The sequence below is a fragment of the Rhincodon typus genome, chromosome 27, assembly GCF_021869965.1.
Source record: "Rhincodon typus isolate 14 chromosome 27, sRhiTyp1.1, whole genome shotgun sequence".
Taxonomy (NCBI): Eukaryota; Metazoa; Chordata; class Chondrichthyes; order Orectolobiformes; family Rhincodontidae; genus Rhincodon; species Rhincodon typus.
The window spans coordinates 41,891,875-41,907,259 of NC_063358.1; the positions used below are offsets into that span (position 1 = coordinate 41,891,875).

At 43.4% G+C, this 15,385-nt stretch overlaps 1 protein-coding gene across 1 annotated transcript in view; it reads left to right on the forward strand.

Moving 5' to 3' along the window:
- Window positions 1–13,625, forward strand: part of LOC109913043 (collagen alpha-1(XVI) chain-like) — a 60,817-nt gene extending 47,192 nt beyond the window's left edge. The window contains exons 19-23 of the mRNA XM_048612965.1: window positions 3,502–3,555; window positions 9,101–9,154; window positions 10,654–10,704; window positions 11,564–11,653; window positions 13,464–13,625. Coding sequence (XP_048468922.1) covers window positions 3,502–3,555; window positions 9,101–9,154; window positions 10,654–10,704; window positions 11,564–11,653; window positions 13,464–13,625 — 411 coding nt within the window. The remainder of the gene's footprint in view (window positions 1–3,501; window positions 3,556–9,100; window positions 9,155–10,653; window positions 10,705–11,563; window positions 11,654–13,463) is intronic.
- The last annotated feature ends 1,760 nt before the right edge of the window (window positions 13,626–15,385 follow it).

Consider the following 15,385-nt stretch of genomic DNA (forward strand, 5'->3'; position numbering starts at 1 on the left):
TACTCTGATGCTGCCTGGCCTGCTGTGTTCCTCCAGCTCCACACTGTTATCTCTGCCCTCATTACTTTGTTATTACTCTTATTTAAGCTTAGCACTGTTGTTTCCAACCTAAGTTGCTCCATCTCAAACTGAATGCTAAATTCTACCTCATTATGGTGACTGTTTCCTAGGAGTTATTTTACTCTGAGATTATTTATTAAGCCTGCTTCATAACACATCACCAGATACAAAATATCCTGATCCCTGGTTGGATGCGCAATGTATCGTTCTCAAAACTGTCCTGACTACACTCATGAATTTTTCATTAGACTTTTCTCTGCCAATCTGATTATCGCAATCTACATGAAGATTCAAGTCACTCATGGCTAATGCATTGACTTTGTTAAATGCTTTCCTGATTTATTTTCTATCCCACTGTATGGCCACTGTTAGGGCCCTATAGACTATTCTTATCAGTGTCTTCTTCCCCTTGTGGTTTCTTACCTGCAATCATATGGTTTCTACAGCTTCTGGTCTGAGATGGCTGCCTGGTCTGGTCTCAGTTGAAATATCCTAGGATACTTGCCTTTTGCCTATCACAGTTGAAGATAAAAGGAAAAGTGTTAGGCCTGCTAATAATGGATGGGGTAACAACAATGTAGAGAAAAGATCTTGGCTCAGAAAACCATGAAGTAGAAACTGCTTAGATGGAAGGGCCATAATGAATCATTTCACACTTTCCTGTATTAAATGTCATGTATTACCTTTCAACCAGTTCCACCAACCTCACCATATCCTTTTGAAGTGGAACTGGAGGAAGTTGTTTATCTGCCTCCTTGCATTAGTTGTAGTTAGAGTATAAATCAGGAAATTAGAGTTGCATGTAATAAGGGTAACAGAGTCATCATGGGACTTTAACCTTCATGTAGACTGGGCAAACCAAATTTGCAGTAATGGCTTAAGGAGAGATTTATACAGTATTACAAGCTAGCTTTTTAGATCAGTGTGTTGAGGAGCCAACTCAGGAACAGGTTTAGATTTTATGTAAAGTATTGCGTAGTGTGCTATAATCAGTTGCAAAGGGGCCTCTAGGGAAGAGTGACAATGATAGAATTTTCTATTAAATTTGAAAGTGGTTTTATTAAATACAAAAATTGGATCTTAAATCTAAACAACTTGTGCACCAAGGGCGAGTTAGCTCAGTTAGATTGGGAAACTACACTGAAGGATGAGGGGACTGAATGTAACCTATCCAGGTTTGCTGGCAGTACAAAGATAGTGGTGAGGAGGATGCAAAGGCTGCAGAGGGATATACACAGGTGTTGGTGAGTGGATCAGAACATGCTGGAGAGAATAAAATGTGAACAAAATGTGAAATCATCCACTTTGGTAAGAAAAATAAAGAAGCAGAATATATTTTGAGTGGTGGGAGACTGGGAAATGTCAGTTTTCAGAGGGATTTGGGTATCTTTGTACACAAATCACAGAAAGCTAACATTCAAGTACAGTAAACAATTAAAGGGGCAGATGGTATATTTGGTACAAAGGGATTGGAGGAAAAGAAGTCTTACAGCTATTTTACAACGGTTTGCAAAGGCTTCACCAGGAGTATTATGTGCAGTTTTGGTCTGTACCCAACAAAAGATATATTTACCCCAAGCAATGCAACAACATTTCACTAGTCTGGTCCCTGGGAAAGAGAATTGTCCTATGAGGCTAGTTCTATTAGATGAGGTCGATATTACTAAAATGTAAAAAGAGTGAGAGGGATTCAGTAGAAGCAGATATCATTCTGTAGTACAGTCTCAGGGTGGACACTGAGGAGAGGTCTCCCCTAGCTGGAGAATCGAGAACACTGAGAAGAAGAAACATTTCTTCACTTAAAGGGTTATGAATCTGACATTTTCTGTCTCAGAGGGTTTGTGGATATCCATTCACTGAGAATATTTAAGACTGAAGTTCATACGTTTTTGATTGCTAGGGGGAATTAAGGGATCTGGGGATAGTGCGGAAATGGGAAGAGTGTAGGAATGGGGATAGTGCAGGAATACTGAGTGCGGGAATGGGGATAACATGTACGAATGGGTTTAGTGCGGAAAAGTTGAGGTAAAGATGGATCATGATCTCATTGAATGGTGGCAGAGGCCAAACAGCCTAAGTCCAGCCCCTATTCCGTTATGTTCGCACTGGCAGGTTTTAACAGGCCCCAGCAATGGCTTTGCAGGGGCAACAAAAATTCCCAGGTGTCCTTCCCTCCACCATCATACCCACATCTGCCCATAAATCTCTGAAGGACAGATGAGTCCTGAGTGACCACATGCTCTTGTCCTCATTGATGTTCTTTAGTGGTCAATCAATGGTCACTTAAGGGCCACCTCCCTTTCAGCTTCAATTTTGAGGCTGGTAGAAAGGGATCAGGAAGGCTCCATCACCAGCACCTCTACCATTCCGCGCACCCCCACCCATATCTTGCATGATGCCCCTGTTGCTCCCTCACTCTCCACCTCGACTCTGGCTTCTCAATCAAGACTTGCACTGTCCCATACCCTGCTTACCCCCACTCCCCAGGCCTCACCTTCCTTCTCCACCACAAGAGAATCTATGCTGACCCCCCGTCCTACTCTGTGACTCCTTGTAGTTCAGCAGTAGCCACTGCCCACGATCAATTGGCCAGTGTTCTGTTGAGTGAGGAGTGGATTCCCTATCTTCAGCAACAAACACTTGTCAGAGCTTTAAATAGCTGCAGGGCACCCAATATAAGCAGGGGTGCATTCCCTAGCAACTCCTTTAATAGTGGGACAGGAAATCCCACCACCCATTAAATCCCAGATAACAAGGTGTGGAGCTGGATGAACACAGCAGACCGAGCAGGAAAGCTGACGTTTCGGGTCTGGACCCTTCTTCAGAAATGCATTTCTGAAGAAGGGTCCAGACCTGAAACATCAGCTTTCCTGCTTGGTCTGCTGTGTTCATCCAGCTCTATACCTTGTCATCTCAGATTCTCCAGCATTGGCAGTTCCTACTATCTCTGAACCCATCAAATCCTAGTGTGTGCTGTAATGACACCTCTAGCAACAGGTGGCGATGGTGAAGGAGGGAACCATACACAGGAGTCAATCAACCATGTGGACCCTCTTTGAAAGAAAATAAGTGGGTCTTGATCTGGAAGAACCCTCAGGATGTGAGAGAGAGTAGAGACACACAGAGAGAATTTCATCAACCAGATGTGAACTACAGCCTTAATTCCATGTAAATACTCTAGTTTAACCTTAATTTCTCTTCATGCTTGTAAACACCTGATGCCAGTGGAATAAAGAAGCCCTGCTTCATGATCTTCTGGTTGTCTATGTGCTGAAACTTCATGTCATGCTAGTATGGGAATCTTTGGTGTGTATTCTGGTGAGTGTATGGTTGTATGGATGTTTGCTGTGTGCATGTGGTATGTACCCCCACCCTTGCATACCACGTGCTGTGTACAGGCATGAATATGTTTAATATCATTATCTCCACTCACTGTTACAGGGTGAACCAGGAGTAACAGGACCATCTGGAAATGCAGGCCGGCCAGGCTTTGAGGCAAGTTTGACAATTTTTTAATTGCTTATGTAGTTCTGAAACTTCATTTTCCAAGCATCTCCTACACCTCACTCCCACTACCCAACAATATGGACTGTTTTATTCAAGCCCTGAGTGTGGTGTCCAGAGACTCGTTGTCAATTTTGCTCCCAATTTGTACATTGAAGCAGCCTCACTGCACAGCCTTTCAAAAACTCACTTGAAAGTTGCACATTCGACTTGGAAGCTGAGGTTCCCCAGATTATACACACCTCTTGGATATTGGCTGCACTCCTGTCTCTGTCTCCAGAGCATCCAGATTTGTATTGCTCCATCAATGTTAGCCTGGGCTGTTGCTGTCACACAGTCCTTAAACCTCCTCCGTCCCCTGTCCTAATCTCTGCTTATGTTGCTCAGTGTCAGATTGTGTTTGATCATCGCCTGTGAAGCAGTTTGGGATGCTTAACTGTACTAAAGGTGCCAGATATGAGAACATTGGATCATTTCTTTCATCCATCAACTTCCAACGTTGTTTTGAAGTGGGCAAGCGTGGGAATGGGAATACTGAATCGCAGAAAGGTGCAGCTCCGAAGGAGGCTATCTCACTGAAGGAACAATTAACCTAGTGCCGCTCACCCACATTCTCAGTATACACATTCTTCCTTCCCAGATGATAATCCTATTCCATCTTAAGTCCTTCAATTGAAGCTGCTCATTGGATAAGACATTTCACATTGTGTTGCCATTACACTTTTACCAATCACCTTAAATCTGTGCCATCTGTTGCGAAGCTGGGTACAGTACTTGTGGATTGGGAGGTAGGAAGTAAGAATTTGTTGTCTGTAAAATGCTAGGGGGGGTGGGGAAGCATTGCATGGTCCCTTTAAAAGATTGTGTTTTTCTGTGCTGAGAAATTTAAAATGGATGCCTGTGAACAGCAGCTTGAAAGTTTGCAAGTACACAGAGTGCCTGAATTGATATATTCGTATCGAAAGGCCATGCAATTATCAGGCCAAGCCACAGTTTTTTTTACCAAGACAACAAGTTTTTGAATTTAGCCAATCAATTTAGATACTTAGATACCAAAAACCTATCAAATTTAAATCTGATGTTTTTGACAACATAGGACCAATCCTATTGTAAGAAATATTGATAGTCAACAAGGTTATAAAAAGAAGAGGACAGTTGGGCAAAGACAGCAGAGCTAGCTGCCATCCACCAGAGTTAACGCCCTCAGCTCTCGAGAGAATCACCGGCTCTCAGAACCTCCTCTATCTTAGACAAAGCACCATCTAAATAACAATAGTACCCAACGACACAACAGGTTAATATTCCTGACAGAAGAATCAGCAGAGAAGGCACAGAACATTCCAGAAGACTCATAACCTGGCTGTAATTTTGAGAGACTAAATTATTTTTTTAATATAGGTGGTACTTGTATGTATTGGAACAGTATACCATTAGAATCTTGCTTTATTTGGGAATAGTTAGTAATTAGAAGGGATATATTCTGTTTGTTGATAGGTTAGTTAATTTGTTCACTCTTAGAATTAAATAAATACATTGTTACTTGTTGATTGTAAAGTAGGTGTCAGGGTTTATTTTATTTAACCACTAGAAGTTGCTGAAAGGCAGGTTACACCACTTTTCACACCCCTTTTACAGATTATAGGATGAGGTGCTCCTCTTTGGGTGTTTCGGTTGCAGTTCTCGAAGGGGGATCAACCTCTGCTTTATAACACTTCTGTTTTTCAACCCGTCCACCAATGAGAACACAATCTGGCACTGAGCAACACAAGGAGAGATTAGAATGGGGGAGGAAGGAGATTTTGAGGAGCATGTGAGTGGAGGTAGGGGAGAATAGAAGTAGAGAGATTTAAGGAGGGAATTTCAGAGCCAGGCCCAGGTCAATAGTGATAGAGTAATACAAATCTGGATGCTTGAGAGGTTGCAGCACAGCCAGTGTTTTATACAGTTAAGGATAACCTCTTTAGGAACACAGGAACAGGAATAGGCCATTCAGCCCCTCGAGTCTACTTCACCATTCAGTAATATCATGGCTGATCTATGGCCAAATTCCATGTACCTGCCTTGGGCCCATATCCCATAATACTCTTGATTAATAAAAATTTGTCGATCTCAGATTTAAATTTTTCAATTGACTTAGCATCAACCATCATTTGAGGGAGAGAATTCCAAACCCTCATTACTCTTTGCGTGTAGAAGTGCTTTCTAACATCCCTTCTTAATGGCTTGGCCATAATTCCTAGACATTGACCCTGGCTGTGGAATCTTCAACCAGTGGAAGTAGTTTATCTTTATTTACCCAGTCTTTCCCTGTTAATATCCTGAAAACCTTGATTAAATCGCTCCCTTAACCCTTTCAATTCTAGAGAATTAAAGCCCAATTTGTGGAGTCTCTTTTTGCTTTTATAGTCTATGAACTTACTAGTACTTGAATACTGTATGAATTTTTTAACCAATCTTTCAACCTAGCTTGTCACCTTCGATGACTTATGCACATATACACCCAGATCCCTTTGCTCCTGCACCCCTTTTAAAATTGTATCTTTCTTTTATTTTCTCTCATTGTTCTTCCTGCCAAAATGAATCACTTCACACTTAATACTTTGCATTAAGTTTCACCTGTCACTTGTCTTTCCCCTCCACCAATCTTTCTATGTGCTTTCGAGGCTCAACACTCCTCTTCACTGTTCACAATGTTTCCAAGTTTTGATTACCCTTCACAGATTTTGAAATGGTCTGCTGTACCCCAAGGTCCATGATATTAACATATATCAGGAAAAGCAGGGATCCTAACAGTAACTCCTGGGACACTCTACTATAAACCTTCCTCCAGTTAAAAAAAAAACTTGCAGTAACCCACAACTCAGTTTCCTGTCACTCTGACAGCTTTTTATCCATGTTGCGACTGTCCCTTTATTCCATGAGCACTGACATTGTTCCTCATTCTGCTGTTCTATGTTCTATGTGGCACTTTATTGAATGTATACTGGAAGTCCATATACACAACATCAACAGCATTACCATAATCAATCCTCTCTGTTATCTCATAAATCCATGCTGTTTTTCCTTAGTTAATGAACATTTACCCAACTAACTATTAATTTTGCTCCAAATTATCGTTTCTCCAAGTTTTCCCATTATGTGAATGTAGGTATTTTCAATTTCTGTCATCTAGCAACACCCCAGAGTCTGAGGAAGACTGGAAAATAATGGCCAGTGCCTCTCTGGTGCCCACCTACATGCCAGTGATATCTGTCTCGTTGTGGGCCGTGTGGAACATTCTTTGATCCAGTTCTTCTTGGGCTCCCCTCCCACATGCCTTTCTCCATTCCATCAAAACATCATTGGTGCTGTCTCCTGTCACACAAAATTGGAAAAATTCATCAATTTTCTGACATATTCCCATCTTTCTCTCCCAGACACCCAAAATTGTTATTGTGCAGAGGGGGGGCCATATGTTCCATCATCTCTCCACGGCTCTCCAAATTCACATCATGGCTTAGTGCCATTCTTCTGCCTTTCCCCTATCTCTTGACATAGTTTCTATTTAAATAACCATCCATGTCCTATTCAAAGCCTCAAATTCAACCAATGTTTCCAGGCTGTGAATTCCATGCCCTAACTACTCACTGTCTGAAAAAGATTTTTCTCCTGTCATATTTACTTCTTTTGCAAATCACTTTCGACTTGCGCACTCTCATTCTTGATCCTTTTGCAAACAGGAATAGTTTCCCCCTATATACCATATCCAGGCCCCGCATAATCCTGAAAACTCTGTTAGATCTTCTCTTAGCGTTCTTCTCTCTGAGGAGAACCATCTCAACCTTTCCAATATATCCTCATCTCTGGAACCATCTTATAAAACTCTTCCCATTTTTACCTTTGTCTCTTCCTGCATTAACCTTTCTGTTTCCGTTTCTGAGGATAGGCTATCCACCAATATCCATTACAAGGCCCACCAACTCCCATAATTACCTCAATTGTACCTCCTCATCCTGTTTCCTGCAAAGATTCCATTGAATTCTATTCTCCCAGTTTCTCTATCTCCATTTTATCTGTTCTGATGATGTCAACTTCCACTGGGCTGCCTCTTGAATGACCTGCTTTCCCCTCAACTGAGGATTCCTCTTCAATGTGGTTGATAGGGCCTTCAACTGTGTCCGACCCATCTCCTGCTCTTCTGCCCTCACCCCTACGCTCCTTAGCAGAACAACGGGAGGTTTCCCCTTGTCCTCACCTTCTGCACCATTTATCTCTACATTCAAAGGATCACCCTCCGCTAATTCCACCTCCTCCAGCAGGATACCACCATCAAACGCATCTTTCCCTCCCTCCATTATCAGCATTCCACAGGGACTGTACCCTGCACAATACCCTAGCCCACTCCTCCATCACTCCCAACACCTCCCCACTCGCCCATGGCACCGTCCCATGCAACCGTAGAAGATGGAACACTCATCCATTCACCTCTGCTCTTCTCGCTGTCCGAAGTCCCAAACATATCTTCCAGGTGAAGCAGCGTTTCACTTGTACTTTTTCAGTCTAGTCCATCTGTTCACTGCTCACAATGCAGCCCCCTGTACATTGACAAGACTACACTAAACACTGACTGGGTAACTGTTTTCTGGAACACCTCCATTCTGTCTGTAGGAATGACCCTGACCACCCAGTTACTTGCCATTTCAGTAACCCACCTTGCTCTTACATTAACATTTCTGTCCTGGGCCAGCTGCAACGTTCCAATGAAGCACCTCACGTGCTCAAGGAACAAAGCTTCATTTTCCGGTTGAGCACTTTACAGTTTTTGAGACTCAAGACTAAACTCTACAACTCCAGAAAATATGAACTGCCCTCTATTTTGTTTACATTTTCCCATGCCTTAGTGTCTTATTTGATTCCACTGTTAGTGTCCTGGATTTGCTGTCAACAGAGTTGACCTTTTTTCTAACATTCAAACCTACCATTAACAGCTGTTCTGTATCTATATCCCTATCTATATCTATATCCCTATATACCATTAACATTCCTTTTGTCTTTTGCTCTGGGCATCATCACCATCTGTTCCACTCACTCATCCTCCCACTTTGTCAATGGTATAAAAACCATCATTTCCAGATTCCTTCTGTGCCAAAGAAGAATCTTACCAGAGTCTAAACATTAATACTGTTTCTCTTTGCACAGATGCTGCCAGACCTGCCAAGATTCTCCAGCACTTTGTGTTTTTACATCCTACTCTATTGATGTCAGCTTTCCAGTTAATTATGTTTTATTCAAGATTGTTCCTTGCCCTTTTTCCATAGTCAACATAAACCTTATGATATGGCGATTGCTGTCTCCCTAAACAGTCCTTTGCTGTGTTTTATTTTTCCAAATTGCTTCTGAAATGAGACTGGATTGAAAGTGCTAGCAGTTAACTCAAACAAGGTAGAAGGGTTTGTGACACAGGCAGTGCTGCTCACCATTGTTAGAATGGTGGATGGAAACAGACCTCGGATCCAGGTAGAGGATGAGTGACTGTGTGGATTGCATTTGTTTGCAGGGAGAGCCTGGTCCACCAGGACCCGTGGGACCTCCAGGACTTCCTGGACACGTGGTGAGTATCATTAAAAACCAGCTTAGTGTCATGTTTCATCAGGGCATTCTGAAAAGTGCCTGCTTCACCATGTGTGATTCCCCAGCGAACTTTCCAGGAAACTAGAGAATTCCACCAGAGTTACAGAGTACAAAACCCACAAAGAACACTTTGTGTTGCCTCGAATTTCGTCCGTGTCAATTCCACCATCAACAGATGCAAAAGATCCCCAACTGCAGCCTCCAAACCCAGGGGCTGGGCTCACCTCCTGGAAGGGCCAGCTTTTCAGTCTACAAGGAGAGCTCAGGCCCAAAGTGGAGCTCTATAAGCACAGGGCAGACTGGGGGTTTCTGGGGCCCATGGGGCTGAAGGGACAGCATCCCATTATCACTGAGCCAATGTGCCTGACAACACAGTTACTGCATGTGGGATTCACTCACGTTTACATTCACTGCTTGGTCTGCTCTTCTGACATTCTGAAAGTCAGATAGGCTAAGTACCCTTGAATGGGACAGCACCAGAGGTGATCACTTCAGCCATCTAATTGGTCCCACATTCCATTGCCCTGCATATGATCCTCTCTTCAAATATTTGTCCAGTCTCTTTGGAAAGTCATTGTTGAATCTGTAACCATCAAACTCTACTGAAAATCACAAATGCTGGAGATCACAGCAGGTCAGGCAGCATCCATGGAGGGAGACAAGCTAACGTTTCATGTCTAGATGACTCTTCATCAGAGCTGGTGGTATGGAGGGGACAGCATTTATGCTATAGTTTTGTGGGGTATGGGTGTGGCAATGGGGGATGGGGGCTGGGAGGTGTTGGTAGTGGGTGTAGGGTACTGGTGGAGAAAAGATGTTGATAGTTCAGGTAAAGTGATCAGAATGTGAGAATGGCAGAACAATAGAGTGTCTACTGGCCAGACTTGAAATGACAGGAACTGGGATGAGGGGGCCAGGAGAACCTACTACCCACACCCCACAATAATATAGCCCCCTCCAAACTTCACCAGCTCTGATGCAGAGTCATCTAGACTCGAAACGTTAGCTTGCGCTCTCTCCATGGATGCTGTCTGACCTGCTGTGGTCTCCAGCATTTGTTACTCAGTACAGATTCCAGCATTCGCAGTAATTTGTTCCTAGCATTAAACTCTACATTCGAGATTACAGCAGCAATAAACAGTGGAGGAGAAACCCAGGAACCTCCCAAGTCACCCTTTTGATGTGGGGTTATGGAGGTGGGTGTTTGCAGGCAGAATATCTCCCTGCAGCTGACCTGCCCCCCTCCTCTCTCCTGCATTGAACCAAGCAGAGTCTCAGAGTACTGGGTCTTCATTAATCCTTGCTGCTAACTGCCCCTTTCCAGGCCTGGGCTCTAACCTGGGTTCTGTCTGACCCTGCAAAGTGCTAGAGCTGTTCAGAGTATTGTCAGGCACCTCTCTGTATGAGCACAGGGGCTGGCCATCTGAAAGCACACCGACTAGCCCTCTCCTGCCTTTGACCACGTTTTCTCAATCTCAGGGTGCAGCTGGTATTCCAGGAGCTCCGGGCCCCACAGGACCCCCAGGAGTGGTGAGTCAAAACAAGTGATTGGCAGATCAGCCCAGCTCCCTTTCTCCCTCTTAGCATTCTCTCTCCCTCTGTCTACCTCTGTTGCACTGTTACTGACAGTAAAGCTTCCTGTCACACGCATTCTCTCTGCCTCTCTCTCTCTCTGTTACATCATTACTGTCTTCCTCCCCACAATATCTCTCTCCGTCTTGCTCCCTCACTTTCTGTTATAACATTATTGACATCGTAGCACTCTCTCTCCATATCCTCTCCCTCAATCTCTGTTAACAACATTACTGACAGTGCCGTGTCTCCCTCTCTCTTAACATTCTTTCTCTTTCATTACAAGATGACTGGCAGCACAGCTCCCTGCCCATCTATGTGAAACCATCACACACAGTGCATGTCCCTCCTCTATCTCTCTTTCTGTCTCTCTCAAGCCACCACTAGCAGTACAGTTCCCTCCCTTTCTCTTGCTTTTTCACATTCTCTCTCTCTCAGTTTAAACTCGCTGACAGTATAGCTCCCTACCTATCTATCTCACTCTGTCACATTCTCTTTCTCTGTCTCTAATAAACCGTCTCTGACAGTGTCACTCCCCTTCTCTTGCGCTCTCACATCCTGTCCCTCTCTGTGAAATCATCACTGACAGTGCTGCTGTCTCTCTCTCTCTTGCTCTCTCACTCACATTCTCTCTCTCTCTCTCTGTTAAACCATTACTGACAGTACAGCTCTTTCTCTCTTTCTGTTTTTATCATGGCCTCTTCGCTGCCTTTGTCACCATGCCAACCTGCATAATTATAAATTCAGTGCTAGCTTCTGTGCTCAGTTTAAGATTTCTCTGGTATCTGACTGTTTTTCCCTGTTTGGCTGTATTTAGGGAACAAAGGGTGATCGAGGAGCGTCCGGAGAAAGAGGTCTCCCTGGATTGGTGGGACCCCCTGGACCGCCTGGAACTCCTGGGCCGATGGTAGGTTCCTAGGTTTTGGCGGTTGGTGTTTGACAAAATGGTCACTGGTAACACAGCCCTGTCCAGGTAACCAGGTTAGCTGCTCTGAGGCTCGGGGTGTAATACCATTCAGCTTTGACTGCACTGTCAATTCTTCTGTCGTCTAGCGTGGGCTGTGTCCTCCTGGTTTCAGAAAGCTCAGCTTTTATGGCCAAGAGGTGCGTGTGGGAAACACACATTTCACTGTTAACATGATTACGTTTAAATTGTAAGTGAAAGCAGAAGGGGTTTAAATGGTTCACTTTGAACAGGATCCTCATTTCAGACACTGGGGGAGGTGATGGCCTCATGGTATTATTGCTGGACCTTTAATCCAGAGATCCAGATAATGTTCTGGGGACACAGGTTCGAATCGTGCCATGGCAGATGGTGGAATTTGAATCCAATAAAAATCTGGAATTAAGAGTCTAATGATCGCTGGCTTTGAACCCATTGTCAATTGTTGGGAAAAACCCGTCTGGTTCATTAATGTCCGTTAGGGAAGGAAACTGCCTTCCTTGCTTGTGACTCCATACCCACAGCAATATGATTGACAGCTGCCCTGGGTGATGAGGCTTGGGCAGTAAATGCTGGCCTAGCCAGCGACGCCCACATCCCATCAATGAGTAAAATAAATACACTTTGGCCTGACTCAGGACTGGTGCTATCTGCCGTTAGCAGGCTTCGAAACAAGCTCTCATTTGTATTTATCCTCAGGATGTGAGTGTCACTGGTGAGGCTGGCATTTATTGGCTCTAATGCATCACCTACAATTGTGTGGCTTACCCAGGCACTCAGAGGGCTGCTGAGAGTCGCCACATTGCTATGGGTCTGGAGTCTGCTCTTCCTCTGGGAGTCCCTCAAGACAAGGAGGGTTTGCTTGCTACAGCATACCCTGTGGCTGGAGCTTTTTATCATGGGGGAGGCTGTACATTGCAGTGACCATACATGGGGTTCTGGCTGACCAGGAATATGTTCTAGTCTCCTTGCCTGCCAGAGATGTATTGAGAAGGTTTGGAGGTTCTCAGACAACTGGTGTGGCCTAGTGATATTCACACAAACCCTTTGGTCATTCAGTCACAGGCTGGGTCTGAATCCAGACCTTCTGGTTTAGAGGCAGGGACGCTGTCCACTGCACCTCCGTAGGTGTTATCTGGAGTCACACAGAGACCAGAGCAGGTAAGGAGAGTAAAATTCCTTAATGGGCATTTATGAGCCAAATAGAATTTTAGGATCATCCAATGGAGTTACCACCATCATGAATTAATTTAATTATTCATGAATTATATTTAAATTCCACCAGCTGCCTTGGTGGGATTTGAACCCACATTCCTGAAGAACATTAAGCTGAGAATTAGATTCCTAGTCCAATACCATCGTACCCCTGTCCCATTTCTGCTGATGACTGTACTGCTGGATGGCTCAATACACCAGATAGACAACAGAATACGGCCTGGTATAGATAGGGAGGAGGGATCGCAGAGAAGCTGAGAAACCCATTGTCCAAAGAAACAGGATGCTCACCACAACCTCAGGTAAACAAATCACTGCAGACCTCTGCACAATAGCCTGCGGAATCAATACCTGACCTGCGTGTGTTTGGGTGGGGAGCGTGAGGCCGTGGAGTTGGTCTCTAACAATCAATCTGCAATGGATTGAAATTAAGCCACTGAGTAACTTGGCCAAACTCAGAGAGAGTGTCCTCGATAAAGTTCAAAGAACAATGTTCAAGATTGAACCTTCAAACTTCTATCTGTATCTAATCACTCTCTATGTTCTTATATTTCTTTAGGGAGAGCCTGGTCAGGATGGTACAGCAGGAAAAGAGGTAAGATGGGACACTAATTATATCTATTCCATGTGTGTACTGACCTCAGTCAAAAGTGGATTACTTTATGAGGTCAGGAAGATGGAGTGTTTTAAAGTCATTCTCATGTATTCACAGTATGACTGAAGGAGTCTGGATAATCTGTCAAATTCCAGAAAATCAGGTAGTGAAGGATAAAACTGGAGCTAATCTTCCAATACTTCTACATGCATTTATTTACGGAGAGGTACACATTAGATACACTCACCTCACAACTCAGCAAGCAACACTTCACTTTGTCCCTTGGTGCAAGGTAATACCATGTACAGCTAAATACAACTCAAGTTCCTCTTGTGAAGGAAGTTTTAGACTTCAGGTTTAAACTTAGTACTCCAATGTGACACCCTTCCTCTTATTTGACTCATTCCTTCTGTAAACAACCAGGACATCGAAAATTTTCCCTACACCTTATATCACTGAGAGCTGGGAATAACCTCCAGTGTGTCATCCCCACAGGAGAAACTCTGTTCTTCCTCTCTGATCCTGAAAGGAAACAAATGCCAGGTTTTTGTGCCACTTCCCTTTCTTCAGCCATTTTCTCCCTTTTCCACAAGTGGTCATTCTTCACATAAGTCTGAACCACCTGGGTGAGTGGGCTGATCAACCACAGGGGTCATCACAAATGTTCTCACTAAACCAGAGCACACACTTACATTGTTCTCTCAACGTTTAGCAATTTTGTACCCCGTATGCAGTTGCTTGTCAAGCCTTCACATTCTGATCACAGTTATGGAATTGTAGACTGATGCAGCACAAGGAGATAATTTAGTTTAAAAACTGAAAGAACTGCAGATGCTGTGAATCAGGAACAAAAACAGAAGTTGCTGGTAAAACTCAGCAGGTCTGGCAGCACCTGTGAAGGAAAAAGTCAGTAAATGTTTCAGGTCCAGTGACCCTCCCTCAGAACTGAACTCAGAAATTAGTTTATTCTGCTGATGTTTTAAAGTTATCCAAATATCTATTCTCATATTCTTTCCCCATTATCCTGCAAAGATTTCCCTTGCTAGTAATGATGCATTTCCCTTTGGAAACTTGCTATTGAATATATTTTACACTTCCTTCCCTGGTTTTTGAAGAAGGGCCAAATATTGGCAATTCTCCAAACCTCTGGCACCTGAAGAGATGAACAAAATTGTGGCCAGATCCCTGGCGATTTCCATTGGTGAATCCTGTTCAGAGTTCGTGATCTTTCTAAATTGAGGACTGTCAAATTTCAAGTAGCTACCTTTTATCTATTTTATCCAATTCAATATTGCTACTGCTTCCTTCTTTATTGTTACATTAACAACAGCAGCAGTTTCTTGTTGTGGTACGTGGTATGTGATTGTATACATAAAATTATCGCTTGAAATTTGGATTTTAAAATTGAAGCAGACAGGTTTTGGTTGGTTGTGTAAAGGTTTTTCCAGGAAACGTCAGGAAGTAATTTGGGACAGTAAATATATTGTTTCTAAGAAGATGTGAATTCCTTCAATTGCCTGGACATATACCTGGGATGTTAAAGGATAACATCATTATACTGCTGAGTTTATGACAGACAAAACAGAAGCAGTGCTGTTAATTTAGCTTTCATCTTCAGTTTGGAAGAGAGACAGTTTTCTCTAAGCAGGCGAATCAGCCCAGAGAATCAATCATCCTAGCCAAAGTGTTTTTAGTCCATGGAGCTTCTAAGCCTGGAGAGTTTGTACCACGTTTGTTTATATAACAGTCTTTAAGCTTTTAGAGGGAAGAACGTTTTTGGCCATTAACATTGTGAATGTTTCATGCTAGTGGACTCAGAAAATAATCATAAAACCACCTCAGCAATGCAAGGGAAAGAAACAGAGAGGAATCAGTTTAAGTGGAAG